The sequence below is a fragment of the Triticum urartu genome, chromosome 4A (assembly GCF_056163025.1).
Source record: "Triticum urartu cultivar PI428250 chromosome 4A, HENAU_Tu73, whole genome shotgun sequence".
Lineage (NCBI taxonomy): Eukaryota > Viridiplantae > Streptophyta > Magnoliopsida > Poales > Poaceae > Triticum > Triticum urartu.
This window is the reverse complement of record NC_141876.1, coordinates 350,022,167-350,045,814: the sequence shown is the minus strand read 5'-3', so window position 1 is coordinate 350,045,814 and position 23,648 is coordinate 350,022,167. Positions and strand designations below refer to the sequence as shown.

Below are 23,648 nucleotides of genomic sequence, written 5' to 3'. Positions count from 1 at the left end.
TTAAATGAGTAGCCATCTCGCATTAAACAAGATCCAGATACAATGTTCATGCTCAAAGTTGGCACTAAATAACAATATTGAGGTTTAAAACTAATCTCGTAGGTAGATGTAGAGGTAGCGTGCCGACGGCGATCACATCGACCTTGGAACCATTCCCGACGCGCATTGTCACCTCGTCCTTCGCCGGTCTCCGCTTATTTCGTAGCTCCTGTTTTGAGTTACAAATATGAGCAACCGCACCAGTATCAAATACCCAGGAGCTACTATGAGCGCAGGTAAGGTACACATCAATAACATGTGTATCACATATACCTTTGGTGTTGCCGGCCTTCTTATCCGCTAAGTACTTGGGGCAGTTTCGCTTCCAGTGACCATTTCCCTTGCAATAAAAGCACTGAGTCTCAGTCTTGGGTCCATTCTTTGGCTTATTCCCGACAACTGATTTATCGGGCACGGAAACTCCCTTGTCGTCCTTCTTGAAGTTCTTCTTACCCTTGCCTTTCTTGAAACTAGTGGTTTTATTCAGCATCAACAGTTGATGTTTCTTTTTGATTTCCACCTCCTCTGATTTCAGCATTGAATATAACTCAGGAATGGACTTCTCCATCCCTTGCATATTGTAGTTCATCACAAAGCTCTTGTAGCTAGGTGGAAGTGACTGGAGGATCCTGTCAATGACCGAGTCATCTGGAAGATTAACTCCCAGCTGAGACAAGCGGTTGTGCAACCCGGACATTTTGAGTATATGCTCGCTGACAGAACTGTTTTCCTCCATCTTACAACTGTAGAACTTGTCAGAGACTTCATATCTCTGGACCCGGTCATGAGCTTGGAAAACCATTTTCAGCTGTTGGAACATCTCATATGCTCTGTGCTGCTCAAAATGCTTTTGGAGCCCCGGTTGTAAGCTATAAATCATGTCGCACTAAACTAGGGAGTAATCATCACTACGCGACTACCAGGCGTTCATAGCGTCTTGAGTTACTGGGAAAATGGGTGCGTTACCTAGTGGTACTTCAAGGACATATGCTTTCTTGGCAGCTATCAGGATGATCCTCAAGTTACGGACCCAATTTGTATAGTTGCTACCATCGTCTTTCAACTTGGTTTTCTCTAGGAACACGTTGAAGTTGAGGGCAACATTAGAGTGGGCCATTTGATCAACAAGACATATTGTAAAGAAATTTTAGACTAAGTTCATGATAGTTAAGTTCATCTAATCAAATTATTTAATGAACTTCCACTCAGACGGACATCCCTCTAGTCATCTAAGTGATACATGATTCGAATCGACTAGGCCATGTATGATCATCACGTGAGACGGACTAGTCATCAACAGTGAACATCTCCATGTTGATCGCATCTACTATATGACTCATGTTCGACCTTTCGGTCTCTCGTGTTTCGAGGCCATGTCTGTACATGCTAGGCTCGTCAAGTCAACCTAAGTGTTTTGCATGTGTAAATCTGGCTTACACCCATTGTATGCGAACGTTAGAATCTATCACACCCGATCATCACGTGGTGCTTCGAAACAACGAACCTTCGCGACGGTGCACAGTTATGGAGAACACTTTTCTTGAAATTTTAGTTAGGGATCATCTTATTTATGCTACCGACGTTCTAAGAAAATATGACGTAAACATGACAAACATCACATGCAAATCATAAAGTGACATGATATGGCCAATATCATCTTGCGCCTTTGATCTCCATCTTCGAGGCGCGGCATGATAACCATCGTCACCGGCATGACACCATGATCTCCATCATCATGATCTTCATCATCATGTCTTCATGAAGTTGTCTCACAAACTATTACTTCTACTACTATGGCTAACAGGTAGCGATAAAGTAAAGTAATTACATGGTGTTTTCATTGACACGCAGGTCATACAATAAATTAAGACAACTCCTATGGCTCCTGTCGGTTGTCATACTCATCGACATGCAAGTTGTGATTCCTATTACAAGAACATGATCAATCTCATACATCACATATATCATTCATCACATCCTTTTGGCCATATCACATTACATTGCATACCCTGCAAAAACAAGTTAGACATCCTCTAATTGTTGTTGCATGTTTTACGTGGCTGCTATGGGTTTCTAGCAAGAACGTTTCTTACCTACGCAAAATCCACAATGGTGATATGCCAATTACTATTTACCCTTCATAAGGACCCTTTTCATCGAATCCGATCTGACTAAAGTGGGAGAGACAGACACCCACTAGCCACCTTATGCATCAAGTGCATGTCAGTCGGTGGAACCAGTCTCACATAAGCGTACGTGTAAGGTCGGTCCGGGCCGCTTCATCCCACAATGTCGCTGAATCAAGATAAGACTAGTAACAGTAAGCAAATTGAACAAATCATCGCCCACAACTACTTTGTGTTCTACTCATGCATAGAATCTACACATAGACCTAGCTCATGATGCCACTGTTGGGGAACGTAGCAATAATTCAAAATTTTCCTACGTGTCACCAAGATTAATCTAGGAGATGCTAGCAACGAGAGAGAGAGAGAGAGGGAGTGCATCTTCATACCCTTGAAGATCGCTAACCGGAAGCGTTACAAGAACGCGGTTGATGGAGTCGTACTCACGGCGATTCAAATCACGGAAGATCCGATCAAGCACCGAACGGACGGCGCCTCCGTATTCAACACACGAACCGCCCGGGGACGTCTCCTCCTTCTTGATCTAGAAAGGGGAGAGGAGAAGTTGAGGGAGAGCTCTGGCAGCACCACTGGGTGGTGGTGGAGCTTGCAACTCTCCGGTAGGGCTTCGCCAAGCACTACGGAGGAGGAGGTGCTGGAGAGGGGGAGGGCTGCACCAGGGAAGGGGTGTGGCTGCCCTCCCCCCTCTATTGATAGGGTGAAGGGAGAGGGGGCTGGCCCCCCTAGATGCACCTAGAAGGGGGCGGCGGCCAAGGGGGGGACTTGCCCCCCAAGTCAGGTGGGAGGCGCCCCCACCCCCTAGGGTTTTTAACCCTAGGTGCCTTGGTCCCTCGGGGGGGGCGCACCAGCCTACCAGGGGCTGGTTCCCACCCTTGTTCAGCCCACTTGGCCCACCGAGGTAGGTGGCCCCACCCTGTGGACCCCCGGACAACTTTTGGTGGTCCCGGTACAATACCGATAACCCCTGAAATCATTTCGGCGACTGAAACTAGACTTCCCATATATAAATCTTCACCTCCGGAACATTCCAGGACTCCTCGTGACGTCGGGGATCTCATTCAGGACTCCAAATAACATTCGGTAACCACATACTATTTCCAATAACAACTCTAGCATCACTGAACCTTAAGTGTGTAGACCCTACGGGTTCGGGAACCATGCAGACATGACCGAGATATCTCTCCGGCCAATAACCAACAGAGGGATCTGGCTACCCATGTAGGCTCCCACATGTTCCACGATGATCTCATCGGAGGAACCACGATGTCGAGGATTAAATCAATCCCGTATACAATTCCCTTTGTCTATCGGTATGTTACTTGCCTGAGATTCGATCATCGGTATCTCTATACCTCATTCAATCTCGTTACCGGCAAGTCTCTTTACTCGTTACTTAACGCATGATCTCATGGCTAACTCTTTAGTCACATTGAGCTCGTTATGATGATGCATTACCGAGTGGGCCCGGAGATACCTCTCCGTCATACGGAGTGACAAATCCCAGTCTCGATTCGTGCCAACCCAACATATACTTTCGGAGATACTTGCAGTGCACCTTTATAGCAAGCCTGTTACGTTGTGATGTTTGGTACGCCCAAAGCATTCCTACAGTACCCGGGAGTTGCATAATCTCATGGTCTAAGGAAATGATACTTGACATTAGAAAAGCTTTAGCAAACGAACTACATGATCTTGTGCTACGCTAAGGATTGGGTCTTGTCCATCACATCATTCTCCTAATGACGTGATCCCATTATCAACGACATCCAATGTCCATGGTCAGGAAACCATGACCATCTGTTGATCAACGAGCTAGTCAACTAGAGGCTTACTAGGGACATATTACCATCTATGTATTCACACATGTATTACGGTTTCCGGTTAATACAATTATAGCATGAACAATAGGCAATTATCATGAACATGGAAATATAATAATAACCACTTTATTATTGCCTCCAGGGCATATTTCCAACACCTGCAACCTCGCCCAGCCGGATATCTGATCCATATGGCTATGGACGATCGCATGTATGCACCTATAAGAGTCGTCGTCTGCCCGCGAGACATTTTCCCAGGCTGTCGCGGCGCGGCGGGACATCTCTGCTGCATTCTCGACGTGGCGGGGCATCTTTGCTGCTTCCGCGACGCGGCTGTCGGTGTCAAAACCGGAGGATCTCGGGTAGGGGTCCCAAACTATGCGTCTAAGGTCGATGGTAATAGGAGACAGGGGACACAATGTTTTACCCAGGTTCGGGCCCTCTCTATGGAGGTAATACCCTACGTCCTACTTGATTGATCTCGATGAATATGAGTATTACAAGAGTTGATATACCATGAGATCGTAATGGCTAAACCCTAGAGGTCTAGCTTGTATGGCTATGGTAATGTATCTATCCTCCGGACTAAGTCCTCCGGTTTATATAGACACCGGGAGGATCTAGGGTTACACAAGGTCGTTTACAAAGAAAGGAATCTACATATTTGGTCGCCAAGCTTGCCTTCCACGCCAAGGAGAGTCCCATCCGGACACGTGTGCAGTCTTTGGTCTTCGTATCTTCACATCCCATCAGTCCGGCCCATGGCTATCAGGACGGACGCCCGAGGACCCCTTAGTCCAGGACTCACACAGTAGCCCCTGAACCTGGCTTCAATGACAACATCTCTGGCGTGTAGATCTGTCTTCAGCATTGCAAGGCGGGTTCCTTCCTCTGAACTCCAAGATAGTCTTCGGACGTATTTGAACGTGTCCGTACCTGTAACACAACACCACACACAACCGTAGAGAGAATATAATATTCCACGAGTCCAATCTGTTGACAACTTTTTACAACATGACATCACGTCAGCCCGGTCACTATATCAAACCGTTTTGTCTGCCATCCCATGTTTCGAGATGCGATTTCCATTGGCACGTCTTGTCAAAGCAGAGATCGTGTCCCCTTATTGTGGGATCCTCATCAATACGGTTGTGGGTAACCCAACCATGATGTTTATATAGCCCTTGGGAGTAGGCAAATTTCAAGGCGAGTGGGGAGGCGTTCAATATTCACTGCCTTTATAAGGAGATAAGAATCCCTTTTCTTCACCCATGCCATCTCTCTTCCTCTGCCCTTACACTCTTGAGCTCCAGTGCCCAAGTTCTCATTTGTTTCCCACTCCGGTGGTCAAGGCAAGTGAATGGCCTCCTCCGTCAAGGAGGAGGACGTCGCCGAGCTTCGGGCGGCCGGGTATCTAGCGAAGGATATCGCCCACCGCCTTCCAGCCCAGGGACAAATCGTTCCCACGCCGAAGCCCAACGAGAGGGTAGTATTCATCCCTCATTTCCTCTGCGGGTTAGGGTCTCCACTCCACCCCTTCGTCCGCGGGCTGATGTTCTACTATGGGATAGACTTCCACGACCTATCCCCGAACTCCTTTCTCAATATCTCGGCGTTCATCATCGTGTGTGAAGCCTTCCTCTACATCCAACCCCACTTAGGGTTGTGGCTCAAAATCTTCAATGTGAAGCCGAAGGTGGTGGATGGACAGCACGCGGAGTGCGGAGGCGCCATGGTGAGCAAGCTGGCCAATGTCTCCTGGCCAAAAGGCACTTTCGTGGAGTCTGTCAAGGAATGGCAGAAACAATGGTTCTACATTACAGAACCCCGCGATGCCACCTGGGCCGCGGTTGCCGAATACAACTCCGGAGCTTCCATGCGATTCACCTCCTGGGTTGAGAAGAGCCACTGGTGTTCGTCGGATGAGCTGACAGCGCTGCAAACGCGCATTCAAAGCATGGTGGACAAGGATGTCAAACTTGTCGATGTAATCCAGGTGATGCGTGTTCGCCGAATTCTCCCCTGCCAAAGCCGAAGTCACTCTCTATGGGAGTTTAATTCGAAGAAGCACCAAACCCTAGAGAGGCTCTTCGAAACAACCCATGAAGAAGCCTGGAAGTTGCTCTTCAAGGGCAATGAGACACCGCCGGCCACAACCTCGGACCGCGGGTACATCGTTAATCGCTCCGCCAGCAAGATAAATCTTTACTAGATCCTTTACTTGCTTGTTTCAAGGATGTTATCTAAGCTTTTATTATCATGGATTCTTCAGGAGTTGATGGAGAAGGCGAAGCGGATCCAATGTCCGGCTCCGCTGCCTGAAGAACCAGTCATCCCGCGTTTAGCGAAGATGCTGGTGTCGGTGCCCTATAAGGCACCGGAGAAGAAGGCCATAGGGAAGGACAAGGGGGTCCGGAGTGGCCCCCGCCACAAGGGCGCTTCGGACGCGACATCCAAAGACAAGACCCGCTCCTCCGCCACCGAAGACGACGACGATGAGGAGGGGGAGGAGAACAACCCTCCCCCTGATGAGGGGAGGAAGAAGAGGGTGGCTTCCCCAAATTTGGAGGCGGAGATGTCCAAGAAAGGGAAGAGCTCCCTCGCGGATAACTCTGCGTGGGACGTCGACAGCAGTCCGGAGAGACACCCCCGCACTAAGCCTCGGGCCGCATCGTAAGTGCTAAAACTCATATCCACCCATAAACCAAGTCTTTCCTCTTCGTTGTATTGATATAATTAGTTATGCTATTACAGCCCAGCCCACGACAACTCCCAGTGATCCTCATCACGAGGTTCGCTGGACTCAAAGGCGATGGCCAGCGATTCACCGCAGGCCGCTCGCTCCCCCAAGGCCAAGGACGATGCGGAGGTGCTATCCCGAAGGACTATTCCAGGCGGGGGAGAGGCTTAGGAGGCGCCAGAAGGCGAAACCCCTGTCGTCGGACGCCGGGGGGAATCAATCCCCATGGAGACTGGTGGGGAGGGCCGTATTCAGTTCGGCCCTCAGCCGGACTCAATTCCGGAGACTGATGTGGCTCCAGAATCCGGCACGCAACCCTCTTCGAAAGAAGGGGGTGCCTATTCTTTCGGTGACCCCTGTCCAACCAGGGGCACCGGACAATCTACTGGAAGCACTGCGAGGCGCTTCCATTGTGGATGAGCACCATGTCCTTATGGCACAGTAATTGAAAGGGTTCAGTCCGCCAAGAGCAGACTAACTGAAGCCTGCAGCAGCCTGCTGACAGGTTTTGAGGTAAGTGACGCAAAAAAGAGAAAATGCCAATGTAGACAGTAGCCCCTGAGACACTGTCCGGTGTTTGGAAAGAAAAATCCAGACAGAGGATCAATCTCTTATTGCAGGAAACTAACTAAATTTTCTGGAATGTAAATACAGGTGTCGCTGTTGGCTGTAGCCTCGCATACTGTCGAAGTCTCCGCACTGAAGCAGAAACTGGCGGAGGCCGAGGAGGAGCTGGGCCAGGTGAAGAGGCAGCTCCAGGAAAAACAAGGTAAGTAATAACCTGTTATGTATTGGAAAAAAAGGTAAAATGATATGAAGTGACCGAAATGCCATGATGTGTACATAGGCGACGACCGAGGTCGAGGCCCTGGAAAAGGCCCTGGCCGAAGCTGAAGGGAAGGCTGTCAAGGAGCAGGCCGCTCGGAAGAAGCTCAACGCCTGGGTCAACGAGGTCCAACAGGAGCTCGAGGACGTGGTGAAGAGGTGCGAGGCCTTGGAGCGCGATGCGTCGGTTCAAGAGACTGAACTCGCCAAGGCTCGCTCATAGCGCGGAGGCAGCCCGGAATGAGTCCCAGGGCACCCTCCAGGAGATCCAGGAGGCCAGGAAGATCGCGACGGGTAAGGCATTCAATATGCAAAGCAAGAATGTGAAGATGAAATATCGTTTACTAACCCGAATTCAGAGTTCTCCAGGGGCTTTTACTGATCTGCCACGCAGTGTGGCTGACGCCGCATTGTTCTTCCGAGCTGAAGAAGGGAGCTCCACGGAGAAGCTGTTCTGGTCAATATCTTACGCCAGAACATCCGATGCCCTTCAGCGATTATCTAAAACAGCTGGTCGAGCTACATAGGGTGGACGAACTAGCCATGAAGGATTTAATAATCCGATTGTGGCCAGCAGAAGCTATACCCGGTAGTTACTTCGGCCTCGTGAAGCGACTGGTGGGTGCCTGTCGTTGGCTAGACGTCGTCAAGCGGTCCGTCTGCATCGAGGTCGCACATCTGGCCTTCTCCTATTGCACACCCAAGCGATACTTCGGCGATGTCTTGGAGGGGTCCTGCATTGTTGAGGATCATTGTGCGAAAGACACTATCTTTGAATGAATGTATTCGAGCTCCCTATACCTTGTATGATAAAACAAAGTGATTGTGCAATATAACGCTTGTTATGTTTTTAAATGTTTACTTCCTGTCCGGCCATGTTGTATGAAATCTGAGGGTTAACCAGTCGTCGGCTTCTGCCCCCATGTAGGTAGTACGGGGGTGTTCGGGATGGAATCTAAACAATCTTGATCCAATTAGATGGTCCTTGAAGGAGTTGTTTAGTGCAATGAACCAGGCAACCAGACTATGCGGCTGTAACAACCTCACTTACCATAGGAGTTCGACAATAAAAACATGGGCGCAACCCCTAGTTTCCGAACTAGAGTGCTATAAGGGTATGATCGGGAAGTACCAATCCTTCGCCTAATGCGGAAGAAATCTCCAACGATTTGTAACCTTCGAACAGCTGGTCGGCTCTCGCCGCATCATGACAGTCAGTTTTCGGCTTTCTCTACTGAGGTGCTCCTTTGGGTAAACCAAGTCACAATCGCAGTAGTTCTCCCTTTACTACCTTAGCCGATATAGAGGAATGTAAGGTAGGAAGCACAGGAGCCGGGCAACCCAACTATTGACCAAAGACATGATTCGGAGCCGATGCATATAATGCTAAATTCGGGGTGCCGAACTATACTTATAAAAAGTGTTCGGAGTTTTGTTGTTGTAATGTGGGGTGCTATGAAGCCCCTGGAAAACATCAAGCGTACCAAAGTGTACGGGTGCTACCTGATAGGGTTATCCATACGGAAGCTGAGAGAAAAAAGAGAAAGAAAATAGAAAAGGTGCAAAGGTAAAAAGCTGGGGTCCTAAAGCTCCAGCCACAAACTGTTCTCATTGTAATTTAATTAGTACGTCAAGGCACATTGATACAGGTAGTACGATAAGTAACAGGCTATTTGACATGCCGAAACCAAGGGAGAGTTGCATGTGGGTCCTGAAAAATAGGTAGATCGTTAACGGAATCACCTAAAAGGTCCCCCATATGTCTGTGTTTCTCGCTGTCTTGGTGTGTTTATCCTTCAAGAGGACCGATGACCAGACCACCAGATGGGCGCTGTGGGATTTAGACCTGAAAAGGAAACAAGTAAAAGTGAAAGTATGTGTGTATCCGATGTCGGTTGAGCAGTACTATGTACCACAAGCTAGCTATGCCTCCCTCGGTGCCCATCGGATTTTGAGTGTGTAGTTGTGTACGCGCTGCACGAATGCCACCACTTGATCGGGACTGAGACGGAGGCCGGTTTGCTAGTCGAGCTCCTGACGAGCCGAGCTCTCCTGCTGTAGAGTAGTTCAGACCCTCTTAACGGTGTCCGTGGGCTCGGCAGCTGAATTAAGGTTCTGCTTGAGAAGGCCGCTCTGTACTTTTGCTGCTAAGGCAGATGTGTGCTCTTCTGTACGGAGGGAGCATTTCGTATTTCCATTGACTGTTATGACGCTGCATGGACTGCACATCTTGAGCTTGAGATAAGCATAGTGTGGTACTGCATTGAATCAAGCAAACGCAGTTCGTCCGAGTAGTGCGTGATAGCCACTGCGGAAGGGGACGATATCTAAGATTAACTCCTCGCTTCGGAAGTTGTCCAGAGATCCGAAGACAACCTCTAGCGTGATTGAGCCCATATAGCGGGCCTCTACACCTGGTATGACTCCTTTGAAGGTAGTCCTGGTGGGCTTGATCCGTGATGGGTTAATGCCCATTTTTCATGATGTATCCTGATAGAGCAGATTGAGGATGCTACCTGCGTCCATAAGGACACGAGTTAGGTGGAACCCATCAATTATTGGGTCTAGGACCAGTGTGGTTGAGCCACCGTGATGGATACTGGTCGGATGATCCCGGCGATCAAAAGTGATCGGGCATGACGACCATGGATTAAATTTTGGGGCGACTGGCTCTATCGCATAGATGTCCCTGAGCGCATGCTTGTGCTCCCTCTTGGGGATGTGGGTAGCGTATATCATGTTCACCATTTTGACCTGAGGGGAAAACTTCTTCTGTCCCCCTGTGTTCGGTTGCCAGGGCTCTTCGTCATCGTCCTCGCTTTGCGATCCCTTTTCCCTGTTCTCGGCGTTTAATTTGCCGGCCTGTTTGAAAACCCAGCAATCTCCATTTGTTTGATTGGGTGGTTTGTCTAGGGTGCCATGAATCTGGCACGGACGATCAAGTATTCGGTCCAAGCTGGATGGGCCTGAATTGTTCTTTTGGAACGGCTTCTTCCGCTGACCGGACCTAGAGCCACTAAATCCAGCATTGACCGCCGTATCCTCGGTGTTGTCACTGTTGTTTCGATGCTTGTATCTGTTGCATCGAGACTTGTCTTTGTTATTTTTAACTTCAGGGGTGCCGGCGTCGCTTGCATTGTTTTTGCTACGGGCCAACCAACTGTCCTTGCCCGTACAAAAGCGGGTCATGAGTGCCGTGAGGGCCGCCATGGATTTTGGCTTTTCTTGGCCGAGGTGGCGAGCGAGCCATTCGTCGCGGATGCTGTGTTTGAAGGCTGCTAGGGCTTCGGCATCCGGACAATCGACGATTTGGTTCTTTTTAGTTAAGAACCTAGTCCAGAATTTCCTGGCGGACTCTCTGGGCTGTTGAACTATATGGCTTAAGTCATCAGCATCCGGAGGTCGAACATATGTACCTTGGAAGTTATCGAGGAAGGCCTCTTCCAAGTCCTCCCAGGTGCCAATAGAATTTTCACGCAGACTGTTGAGCCAATGCCGAGCTGGCCCTTGAGTTTTAAAGGGAGGTATTTGATGGCATGGAGGTCATCGCCGCGGGCCATATGAATGTGGAGAATGAAGTCTTTGATCCACACTGCAGGGTCTGTGGTTCCATTGTATGATTCTATATTCACGGGTTTGAACCCTTCTAGGAATTCATGATCCATGACCTCATCAGTGAAGCAATGAGGGTGTGTAGCGCCTCTATATCGGGTTGTATCACGACGTAGCTCTGATGGAGTCCGTCTGTGGTTTTCAGACCGCGCATGACTAAGTTTGTCACGTCCGAATAGGTGGCCGTCGTCGTGTGTCGAGGCACGTCCTCGCGATCCGTAGATTGATCTGGTATGTCCTGCTTTATTGTTCAGGTTCTGGCGGAGGTCATATGTATGGCCGTGGGCTAATTTACCTCTACCTGTGCGATGAGGCGGGGCGGGCTGGTGTTCAGCATGAGTTGCCATTTTGTCCCGACCACGTGGTGGTCGGTCAGCCGCATTGTACGATGGTGGTATGTATTCGGGCGCCTCCTCGTCAAATTGAGGTAACAATTTGCGCTTTGGGTAGATTTTGGTTGGGCGCTTGAGGTCGTATTCTTTGGCTGCTAGGACATCGGTCCATTTATCATTGAGCAGATCTTGGTCAGCTTGAAGCTGTTGTTGCTTCTTTTTCAGGCTCCTTGTAGTGGCTATTAGCTCGCGCTTGAAGCGCTCCTGCTCAAGAGGTTCCTCAGGCATGATGAAATCGTCGGTGCCGAGGCTCACCTCATCCTCGAAGAGCGGAAGATAACTTCCGTCCTCTGAGTCTTCGTGCGTGGCCTATTTACCAGGGCTAACCTGCCCATCTTCCCGTTCATCTTGTTCATTAGCTGTTTCAACGGGGTCTTCGTTGTCTTCGGCACCTTCTCGAGTGTTATCTTCTCCTGTGTCGGTGTTGCTGTCTTTACTGTGGCGTGACTTAGAGCAGCTCCGCTGATGTCGGCGCTTGGATTGTATTTCAGAAGGTTTATCCTCAACTGGATCTTCCTTGTCATCGTCGTTGTTCTCCTTTGGTGCATCCACCATGTATAAATCATACGAGGAAGTGGTCGTCCAGCGGCCGTTGAACGGCGGGTTCTGGGCCTCTTCTTCTCCGGCATCGTCGTCCATACCGTCGATGTCCTCGGAGTCGTAATCAAGTGTGTCGGTCAAATCCTCGACCGTGGCTCTAAAGTGGGTGGCGGGTGGGAAGCAAAATTCTCCACCGCCAGCCCCTAGTTCGTAACGGATAGAGTTCAGCTGTGAGTCCTCCGTCAAGGACAGGTTTTTTAATGAGTTTAGCATGTCGCCCAAAGGCGAGTGCTGGAACATGTCTGCGGCGCTGAATTCGAAGATCGATAAACGATCAAGTTCGGCGTCCGCGGGCTCACATGGTTCGGAACCTATGGCCAGAGACGAGTCTGGAGTTCCGGTGGCACGGGTATCGTGTGAGATCAAGTCTGTGTGCGGCTCCAACGCCGGGGAATCTGTGGCCTCCGTGGCGGGGTTCAGCTTCCCGTCCTTGGATGGCGCAGTCTGCTCCGGATCTAAGGCCATAGTGGTTATGTGAGATGTCTCCTGGATGCAGTCCTATGACAGATTTAGGCCATGTCTCACGGGGTGACCAGGAGTGGTAGCCGCGGTCTCAAATCCAGCGAAGATCAAGTCTCCACGAATGTCCGCAACGTAGTTCAAGCTCCCAAATCTGACCTGATGGCCAAGGGCATAGCTTTTGATCTGCTCCAGATGGCCAAACGAATTGGCCCGCAGTGCGAAGCCGTTGAACACAAAGATTTGTCCGGGGAGGAAAGTTTCTCCTTGGACCGCGTCATTATTGACGATTGAAGGTGTCAGCGTTTTGGGAACGGGGGTCCCTAGACTTTCCTGCCTGCGGCCCACGGCGTGGCTTTGCTGGCTGGCCTGTACGGTCCATCTTCATCAACAAGGAATCAAGACCCTCACAAGGGACCAAGACCAGAAGGACGGCAAGACGGAGGTAACCGTGGAGCCCAGGACCACGTCACCGCCAAAACCTTTGGTAGGCGAAGACCACCTTTTGTCAGGATAGCTTGTGCTAGTTGTCCCCTTTCAAATTGGTCGTTGTTGGCTCCCTTCCCGCTCAATATTTGGGGAGAGGACCAGGGCCTCTATACATAGGACTAGCCACCAACATAGGCAGGGAGAGGATCGAAGATCATCCTCAGCCACACAAGTGCACCAAACACAAGAACACCTCAACCTAAGGAGGCTGTTCTTCCCCTTGTACTATTCATCCTCAACCCACGAGGCAATCCACCACCACCACACTGGAGTAGGGTATTACACCACAACGGTGGCCCGAACCAGTATAAATCTTGTGTCCTTTGTGTTGCGAGTTCGTCGAGTTAGTTTGTGAGATCTAGGGTAAGTTAGGACGTGGATCGATAGGGGGGAGATCTTCGCGCGCACCCCAGTGTTCGAACCTTAAGGGTTTTGCCAGAACCCGCGATCCGACATTTGGCGTGCCAGGTAGGGGTGCGCCGAAGCTTCCCTTCCGTCACTCCGTGTCGCGTCGCTTCATCGTCTCCATGGCGGACGCGCATCGCGCCCGTGCCGAGCGCCTGGCTGCCCTCGCCACCCGCGTTGCTCAGACGGCCCCTGTTGGTGGGCCACCCCGTCGCTCTCCGTCGCCTGCCGCCAATGCCGCCACCGGCCCGGCGGGGAACGAGCAGCAAGCATCCTCGCTGCACCCCTCGGTGCAACAGGACGGCCGCACCGCCACTCCATCGTTGACTCCCGCTGGTTCGTCGTCTCACGCTCGTCGCGTTCCCACAGACGCACGGGCCACGCTCCTCATGGCACACGAGCTCCTGCGCCACCGCCCGGTCGATGACCTCAACGAGGACTGGCTTGACCGCATCGCCGAGCTTGTCCGCGCCGCAGGGGGCTCCACAGCACCGTCCCACTCTCTGCCTCGCCCTCCGCCAGCGACGGGCGACGCCGCTCATGAAGCACCTCCCCCACCTCTGCCCCAAGACGGCACCCAAGCACCAAGGCACGCGGCTCCGCGGCACGACCCACCGCGTCCGGCGCCCGCGCATGAAGAAAGAAGCTGTCAAGATGTCCCTCGACCGCAGGCGAATGCTCCGCCACTCCTCGCTCCATCGCGCCAGGATCGTTTGCTACGGCAAGGCCCCACGCCGCTGGCGGTAGCGGCGCGCGGGCGCCAAGGCCAAGCTCCACCTCCAAGGCAGGCCCCGATGACCACGGCCGGCTGCCGCGCCTTCACCCCCGAGCTGCGTAGCGTCGCCTGGCCGGGCAAGTTCAAGGCAGATGTGCCTCCTCGCTACGACGGCACCCCCGACCCTGCGGAGTTCCTACAACTCTACAAGCTGAGCACCGAGGCAGCCCAGGGCGACGAGGAAGTCATGGCGAACTGGTTTCCCATGGCTCTCAAGGATGGCCCCCGTTCCTGGCTCCTGAACCTGCCTCCAGGCTCAATTTCCTCCTGGGACGAAATGTGCAACCGCTTCATCGCCAACTTCCATGGCACTTGCGACCAGCCCCCGGTCGCGGGTGACCTGCGCCACATCAAGCAACAACCAGGAGATACCCTGCAGAAGTACATTCAGTGCTTCAACATCGTGCGCATCAAAATCCCCAAGGTGACCGACGAGGCCATCATCTCAGCATTCTCCGACGGTGTCCGCGACGTCATGATGAAGGAGGAGCTCGCCATCCATGAAGTGTTGTGCATGACCCTGGAGCTGTTCAACATCGCAACCAAGTGTGCAAGAGCTCAGGATGGGCGCCTCTCCCTCCTCGAGCTCCCTGCTACAGATCCAGAGGAGAAAAAGACCAAGGCCAAGGATGTGAAGCACAAGGGAGCAGCCGTCCTCGCTGCGGAGCCAGACACTAAGCCCGGCAGAGACCAGCCCGAGTCATCCAAGGGCAGCCGACCGTTCTGCGCCTTCCATAACCTACATACCCACAACACCAGCGACTGTCAAGAGCTCAGTGCCATTCGAGAAGGATGCTTCGGTCGACGCCCCGAGCGCAGTGACCGGGGCTACGGCCGAGGAGGAGGACGTGGTGGCGGATGCTGGGACAACCGTCGCCCGCGCCAGGAGTGGCAAGACCGGCCTCGCGAGGACCGTTGGCAGGATCAGCCTCGCGAGGGCGCCTGGAGGGACCAGCCTCGTGAGGCTCATCCTCAAGGCAACGCAGGCCTTCCTCCATTACCACCACCACCCAGAAGGAATGACGACCACCATCAAGATGAGGGGGCTGGGGGCTTCCAGGAGCCACGCGTTGTCACCTGCATCTTGGGCGGAGCTCAAGCCCTAGCCTCGCAGCATATCTTCAAACAGTTTTCTCGTGAAGTGACTGTTGTTCTCCCCAAGCTCGAGGCCACACGTCCACTCAGATGTTCCAGGTGCCCCACCATGTTCAGTTCGGCAGATCAGCTCAAGTGCGCGGCCACTGCTGGCGTCCTCCCAATGCTCTGTTCGCCAGTCATCAACAATGTGCAGGTTACCAAGACCCTCATCGATGGTGGCGTAGGGCTCAATATCCTGTCCGTCGACACGTTCGACAACCTCCAAGTGCCATATGACCAGCTTCAGCCTACCAAGCCTTTCTCAGGAGTGACCGGCGGCTCTACTACCCCGATTGGGCAGGTCCGCCTCCCCATTACCTTCGGAGAACGCAACAACTACCACACCGAACTCATCGACTTCGACGTCGCCTACATCCACCTGCCATACAATGCCATCCTCGGGTATCCAGCCCTGGCCAAGTTCATGGCGGTGACCCATCACGGCTACAATGTCCTCAAGATGCCGAGAAGCAGCGGAATCATCACAATCACGTGCGAAGAAAGAGATGCGGTGTGCTCCCTTGAGTGTGCCTTCCAAGCTGCAGCAATCGACGACCCCGAAAGTCAGGGCGAGCGCCCTCCTGAGGCCACCCCCAAGAAGAAGAAGAAGCTGCGCCACGCAGGGCCTCAGGCAAGCGGTGCCTCGTCAGGATCGGCGTCCGCACCTGGGGCGCCTCCCTCCATTGCATAGGGAGGCGCGCCCAGCGCCCCTCTCGGGCAGGGCTCGAGGGCTCTCTTTTGGAGGTCCTCGGACTTTGCCAGCATCACGAGGGAGGCGCTTGGGCACCACTTGGAGGCGTGCTTCGCGACACGTTTCCCTCAGGAGGACACAGGGCAAGGAGTGCCCATCGCTCAGGATTTCATCACCAAGACCACTCAGGAACTGCAAGACGTGAGGGCCATGCGCGGCATCCGCCGCTCACCAGGCGCAGCTCCCCATCCAGGCGAGGATGCCGGGCTGCGCATCTGCATCGACGTTCCAGGGCTCAATCGGGCCGCCTCTCAGAAGCGTCTCTGGCCTTTGCGCGTGGGACGCTGCGAGGACCCACCTCACAGTTACGTTCGCATGCCCTTCGGTCTGCCGAGCATGGCGGCCGCCTATCATCGCAACCTGCGGAGCATCCTGGCGGCTCAAGAGGCCAGCCACCACACGGTGCTGACAGAGATGAAGACGGTCCTCGAGGAACCCCCTGGGCCCCCAGGGCCTCCCGAGCCTCAGGGCCCCAGTGGCTCATGAGGGGCAGCCCTTCGCCGCACGCCTTCAGCTACCCCAACTCTCCTTCATCAACAGGACCAGGTGACATTTTCCAAGGTTCATTCAGCTGGGAGCGCCCCCACGGTTGCATCATTCCCATGCCGCATGGGTCCGTCCCTATGGCACGTATCTTTCCTTTTATGTCTTTCGCTTACCCTGTTGGGGGACGCTCCTCGGGCTGCATCATCCCCAAGCCGCTCGGGTCGGACCCCGTGGCATGCATCTTCCCTGCACTTACCTAAGCTAGGTTGCTTTCCAAGCTTAATCTATGACTATCGCCTGCTTGATTGTCACCCACCGTGGGAGCCGTGCGCCGGCCGACTTTCTTCAGGACCCTTCGCATTGTCGAACCATTTCGCAGGACCAAGACAGCAAACAAGAACCAAGACTAGGCACAACCCGCCTTGAGGTAGGGCCTTGTGAATCCCGTGTTGGCTCATGAGTGCCCAGATACACCTCGTCTAGCTCTGCCGTGCAAGCCACGTGTCAGGGCGGGGCTGTACACGCCCCGGGGGCTCTATGCAGCAGGGAGTCCCCACTCACGCACCAGAAGCAGACCAGCGATCACCACGGCGACCGGTGCCCTTCCTTGCGCTAGCTTGCAGGAACTTCATGAGGGCCACAGTAGGCGGTACCACAGACGCTCTCTCTCTCTCCTCATGCGATTCGCTTACGCGTTAAAAGGGGGGCTCCTGAGCATGGCGCCTCGGGAGATCTTATTGGCTCTCCAGCCCTCACCCCCTGGCCTTGACCACGGCACGCGACCTGGCATACCAGCGGCGGCTGAGCTCGCTCGAGGGCCGAGACCTAAGAACGCAGAGCATCGAGAAGGACATGGAGGGGAGGGGGAGGCCCGCACGGGCCAGACCTAGCCACACTACAGCGACCGGTGAGCCAGTCCGGCACGACCCGAGGAACAAACCCCAGACAGCCAAAGATAAGTTCTCGATCTAGATCCACCAGTCGCTTGCGGCACGAGACCCTCGCTCACTCCCTTCGCTGCCCTGCTGCGGCAACTTTTTCTTCCTTTCCCATTGTAAGACAGCTGCTTGCACGCTAAGGGGGACCTCCTGAGCATCGCTCCTCAGGAGCTCTTACTGGACCTCGGGCCGCTCACCTCCTGGCCTTGACCACGGCATGTGACCTGGCATATCAGCGACGGCTGCAGCCTGCATGGGTACCGGGACCTTTCAGCGTAGAGCACAAAGCTGCCGCGGGATTGGAAATGGGAGGCCGAGCCTCGGCAGGATATGCGCACACAAATCTTCATAACGGGGGCTATATTGACAAAAGGCATTACAGACGCTCTACACACCCACCACGGGGCCCGTTTCTTGATTCCTCGCAGGGAACAAAGGGAAGGAATTCCTAGGTGTTCTATCTACGCGCAGCAGGTGTCGCCGACGCCATCATCAATAGTGGGCCATGTGAGGACGGCGCCAACCCCATCCAGATCAGCGGCGACGGCGTCTGGACGTCGCGGCCCTGCTCCGGGCTCGGCGGGAGCTCGGGCACGTAACTGTCGTCACTCATCTTCGGAGACTCCAAGAGCTCAGGAGAGTCGCTGCACCACCAGGAGTCACCGCTGTCACTGGAGGAGCTGCAGCCGAGACCAGTGGCGGGCCCCACGCCTGCCGCAACGTCGCCCTAGAGACCTCCTTCAGGGCAACACTCCAGGCAGCGGCCTTCATCGTCGAAGACCTTGAAGAACAGCATGGAGGCGCCGTCGTACTCGAAGTGGATCGCGAGGGCACCCTCCGCACGGTAGACTCGGGCAATCTCACCCCACCCACGGGTCATGAAGATCTTCCCGGAGGCAACGGTTCCAATCTCTGCTCCAGTTGCTCGGGCGTTGCAGTCGGCATGCTGCAGCCAAAGTTTGCGAAGGCCCCTCGGCGGCATCTTAGCGGCGAAGAACAGCGGGAGGCATATCCAGGTGCTCGGGGGCATTGCCGCCCATAGCACGAACTCGCGCGAAGACTCCGCAGCATGGACCCCTAGGGCAACAGCGTGCGCCTCTGCGGCACGACGACCATGGCCCTGGCGCGGGCGGCGCCGCTCACCGCTCCTCCCTCCGGAATCGTCAGCGTGAGCGTACAAGGGCAGCGGGTACCCAGGAGGTGGCCTCTCATACCAAGGCCTCGACACCACCGGCCTCACGACCACCTCGCGGCTATGAGACCTCCTTTTCTTCGTCGGGAGCAGCTCGGGCACGTTTAGGGGAGCCTTGCCTTTCTCTGCGGCCGAGAACCTCCGGATCGGCGCCATGTCTACAAAAGCAAGAAGTGGAGCAGGGAAGAAAAAGAAGCAGGAGAGGCAGAGGAAAGATGGGCGACGGGGGCTCCGCCCCCCTCCCATTTATACCAGGAGAAGGCCAACCAGAACCTCCACGGTCACAGGTAATGATGGTTTTCCTTGCATGTCGCAGGGACTTGTCACGTCAGGAAGTTGCCGAGGCAGCGTGGGGAAGCGGAGACGCCCACGTCCAATCAACCGCCACGCGTCGACCGAGGCCTCACGTTATTGGGGCCTGTGGCGCTCCGCACTTGACCCTTAGCTTCGCCTCGAAGCCAAGCCCGAGCGCGCCTTGGGCCCCAGACTTGCCTGCCTGCGGCCCATGGCGTGGCTTTGATGGCAGGAATGTATGGCCCATCTTCATCAACAAGGAATCAAGACCCTCGCGAGGGGCCAAGCCTCGCGAGGCGGATGACACAAGACCTCCTCAGGATCAGCCTCATCAGGCCGGCTCGTGAGGGGCAGAGAGTTCAAGGTCAGGAAAACCTCGTGAGGTTCTCGTGACGTGAGCCATGACGGTCGAGGCCAGGTGGGCGCCACCGCGCGCAGCATCCTTGTTTCCTCTTTAGTGCTGAGGGGCAAGCGCAGGCGCAGAGTACCGAGGCATCAATCAAAGGTTTCCATATTGGTGCAACGAGACCAAGACCAGAAGGACGGCAAGACAGAGGTCACCGTGGAGCCCAGGACGGCATCACCGCCAGAACCTTTGGCAGGCGAAGACCACCTTTTGTTAGGATAGCTTGTGCTAGTTGTCCCCTTTCAAATTGGCCGTTGTTGGCTCCCTTCCCGCTCAATATTTTGGGAGAGGGCCAAGGCCTCTATAAATAGGACTAGCCACCACCATAGGAAGGGAGAGGATCGAAGATCATCCTCAGCCGCACAAGTGCACCAAACACAAGAACACCTCAACCTGAGGAGGTTGTTCTTCCCCTTGTACTGTTCATCCTCAGCCCAAGAGGCAATCCACCACCACCACACTGGAGTAGGGTATCACACCACAACGGTGGCCTGAACCAGTATACATCTTGTGTCCTTTGTGTTGCGAGTTCGTCGAGTTAGTTCGAGAGATCTAGGCTAAGTTAGGACGCGGATTGATAGGGGGGAGATCTTTGCGCGCACCCCAGTGTCTCAACCTTAAGGGTTTTGCCGGAACCCGTGATCCGACAGAAGGGGACATCAAACCTTTTGGCGAAAGCATAGTGGAACTCTCAATGAAAGCACCAATGTTGGTGTCAAAACCGGCGGATCTCTGGTAGGGGGTCCCGAACTGTGCGTCTAAGGTCGATGGTAACAGGAGACAGGGGACACAATGTTTAACCCAGGTTCGGGCCCTCTCTATGGAGGTAATACCCTACGTCCTTCTTGATTGATCTTGATGAATATGAGTATTACAAGAGTTGATCTACCACGAGATCATAATGGCTAAACCCTAGAGGTCTAGCTTGTATGGCTATGGTAATGTATCTATCCTCCGGACTAAGTCCTCCGGTTTATATAGACACCGGGAGGATCTAGGGTTACACAAGATCGGTTACAAAGAAAGGAATCTACATATTTGGTCGCCAAGCTTGCCTTCCATGCCAAGGAGAGTCCCATCCGGACACGGGTGCCGACTTCGGTCTTCGTATCTTCACAGCCCATCAGTACGGCCCATGGCTATCAGGACGGACGCCCGAGGACCCCTTAGTCTAGGACTCCCACAATGGCCAGACTAGTCTGCTGCATCGACGGTGTGGTGGGACCTCCGTGCTGCTTCGGCGGCATGGCGGGACCTATGTGCTGCTACTTCCGTGCGGTGGGACATGTCGGCTGCTTTTGCGGCGAGGCAGGACATCTCTCGTGCTTCTGCTTCCATGCTCGCCTCTCCCTGGTGGTTATCTCTTGACCCAGAACTCACGCTGGTCATGGCAGACGCAAGGGAAGGATGCTGAATGACTTGTTTGTTTTTGTGGATGAGGAGTTGAGGAGGAATGTGCAGTCATCTTGGCATAGTAGTATTTAGTATTTATAACCGACTACTAATACGCTCCTAAGTGGGAAACCATTTAGGTTGTGATCGGTGTGAACAGGTTTGCAATTAAATATAGCGTGGTAATAGTACCTCCTTTCCGGTTTATAGGGCTCAATTCAAAAATCTCACCAACCAAGGTTGAGTGATGGAAAAAAAATTGTAGTTTGCAATGTGACGAGACATGAGCTCAAAATTTATTGACGGTTCTAGATTCGAAGTGCGGCACTATTATCGGATGGCGTAACATGGGCACATGTTCTCGGCTGTGGTGTAGCATATGACATGGTAGTTCTTTTCCTACTGCTGTGTACGTGCAATAACTGGCACCGTTGGATACATATCCTATGGTTATTGGGGCGTTCGATAGGAATAGCCTCGTGGCGAGCTATAGACTAGTCTTTTTTCAGACGCATTAGACCTATCTCTCGGGACTTCTCGCACACACCATCTCTAGCTCCCTAGGTCGATGCCACCCACGTAAACTTGTAGAATGAGTTTATCCCTCCATTTTTGTATACAAGGCCACAAACCCATATTACAGGTACCAAGGCAAAAGTTAATGTCTTCTATGTCAATGTTGCAAGCTAGCTTGTCTCCTTGTTTGCCATGTAAATTAATGTGTATTCTTCTCTTTCATGCACATCAAGCCAATGCTCCCACTCCCGCATGCATGCAAGGGACAATTAATGTCCTCATTTGCTAGTACTATGAGGCAAACACCATTAATATTGCACCGATTAGTGTTAGTGGCCTTGTATATCTGCAAATTGTTATTTTGATAGTGGCCTTGTATATAAAAATGGAGTACGTTATACAAGAAGAGAAGAGGTGCACGCATGCACTCATCCTCTCTCACACACGCATCTATAGCTAGGAATTGTTGTGTTCTCAACCATCCGATTGGCTCTATCATAGGTTTCACGTTGCTCCTTGGCCTTGAGATTGAGAAGTTTAAAACGCGGAGGCTAAGCTGGAGGCGCGAGGTTTCGGCACCAACACGACACGAGCTTCGTCTGCCTGGTGTGCATGCAGTCGGGTGAGTTGTCCAAGTATAGACAAAACCAGGCCCTCCTTGGTATCTGCGCCTCGACTTATGCGCAGAGAAATTAGGATCGGAGGGAGTACTACTAGTAGTAGTACAGTACTACTTTGATCTATCGCGTCAACTCGCACAAGTATGCAACACTTCCTGAACAAACAAACATATAAGATGTTGCCGTTATACTTCTTACCCAAAGGATCTTTATATGCAACAGACACAAAATATCCGTTTAACTGTTGGAAATTACTTTAACTGTTGATCTGATGTCGAAGCAATTGCTGCATCGCCACCAAAACCCACCATCTCTTAAGCTAAAGTAGACCGAGCTAACCCCTATATTAGCATATTACTAAGATAAACAGAAGGCATTGTAGAATCATTTAGGACGTGAGCTTGTCAATCTGAATGTGGAGGGACACAAGCTTAGCCCCAGCCAGCAGCTTGGGCGGAACTATGAAGAAGGTCAGCTCCTGCACGGCAACGTCGTCGGGATCCTTGCTGCTTGTCACCTCTATTTCCACCTTGACGGCGTCGGTCCTGCCTTTGGGCTCCCCCGGGCGGCCATTCGGCCACAGCTTGGCCACGTAGTGCGGTAGTGGGGACGCCCTCACTTTGATGCAGACGGCCGACACGGCAATAGGAGCACCGATGTCGAGCACACTGCTGACCAAGAAAAATGTGTGGCCATCCTCCTCCACGAACAGCAAGAGACGTGGCTCTGATAGTGGCACTTGCAGCTGGAGCACCTTGCCATACTGGATCCTATGCACGGCCATGGGATGCACGATGCTGATGTGGTGGGAGAGCGCCGGCGGCGGGCCTTCATAGCCGCAGACGGGCATGGGGCATTTGCAGGGCGCGAGCAGACACGCGCTTTGGTGATCGGCGAGCTTGTGGTAAGTGATGTAGAGCCCACAGCCTTCGTGCGGACACTCCACCCTCACCGAGGAGAGGACAGTGTCCACCATCGTGTTCCGTACGTCGAAGCCACCGCCGCGCTCACACTTCTGGCCCTGCCACTGGTTCCCGGGGCGCTCGACGCGGCAGTCCGCGCAGGCCAGGTGCCCTCCCTTGCACTGCACAAATCAATCGAACAGCACATCAATCAAGAAACCTGCACCTTGCTCGATCAGCCGAACGGACGCGGTGTATTCAAACCTTATACACTGGAGGCTTCAAGGGGCGGAGGCACAAGAGGAAGTGGAGCAAGGTGAGGTTGATCGAGACCATAGAGAGCTCCATCGTCGGGTCTTGTTCCGTCTGCATGATCTCGCCCTCCTCGTACACAACCATCTCTCGCTTTAGGGCCGGGGCATTACAAAGCTTTACCGTCACATATTCATACTACTTCAAGGTGCATTAAATCAACACATGCAAGTTTAAAAAGGAGAGTCATGACATGCATGCATGCATGCGTTGTAATTAATGCATCGGTAAACGCAGATTATTGAAATATATCGAGTGCAGTGCTTTGATGTGTCGCGTCAACTCATACAACAACGAGAAGTTTGGTTACTACAACGCCCTCTCCCTTGCGGACTGAGCTCCGGTGCCTTAACTGCACCTGCCTTTGTCTGTATGATAGGTGAGCCACCCACCTGTTGG

The 23,648-nt window shown here is 53.1% G+C and overlaps 1 protein-coding gene across 1 annotated transcript; it reads right to left on the bottom strand.

The window, feature by feature from the left end:
* Positions 1-22,272: 22,272 nt before the first annotated feature.
* Positions 22,273-23,285, bottom strand: LOC147975832 (E3 ubiquitin-protein ligase SINA-like 10). The gene is made up of 3 exons (XM_087520598.1): positions 23,202-23,285; positions 22,461-23,119; positions 22,273-22,321 (listed from the first exon to the last, which is right to left on the bottom strand). Exons 1-3 carry the CDS (start codon positions 23,283-23,285, stop codon positions 22,273-22,275), a joined length of 792 nt encoding a protein of 263 aa, XP_087376724.1.
* Positions 23,286-23,648: the final 363 nt, after the last annotated feature.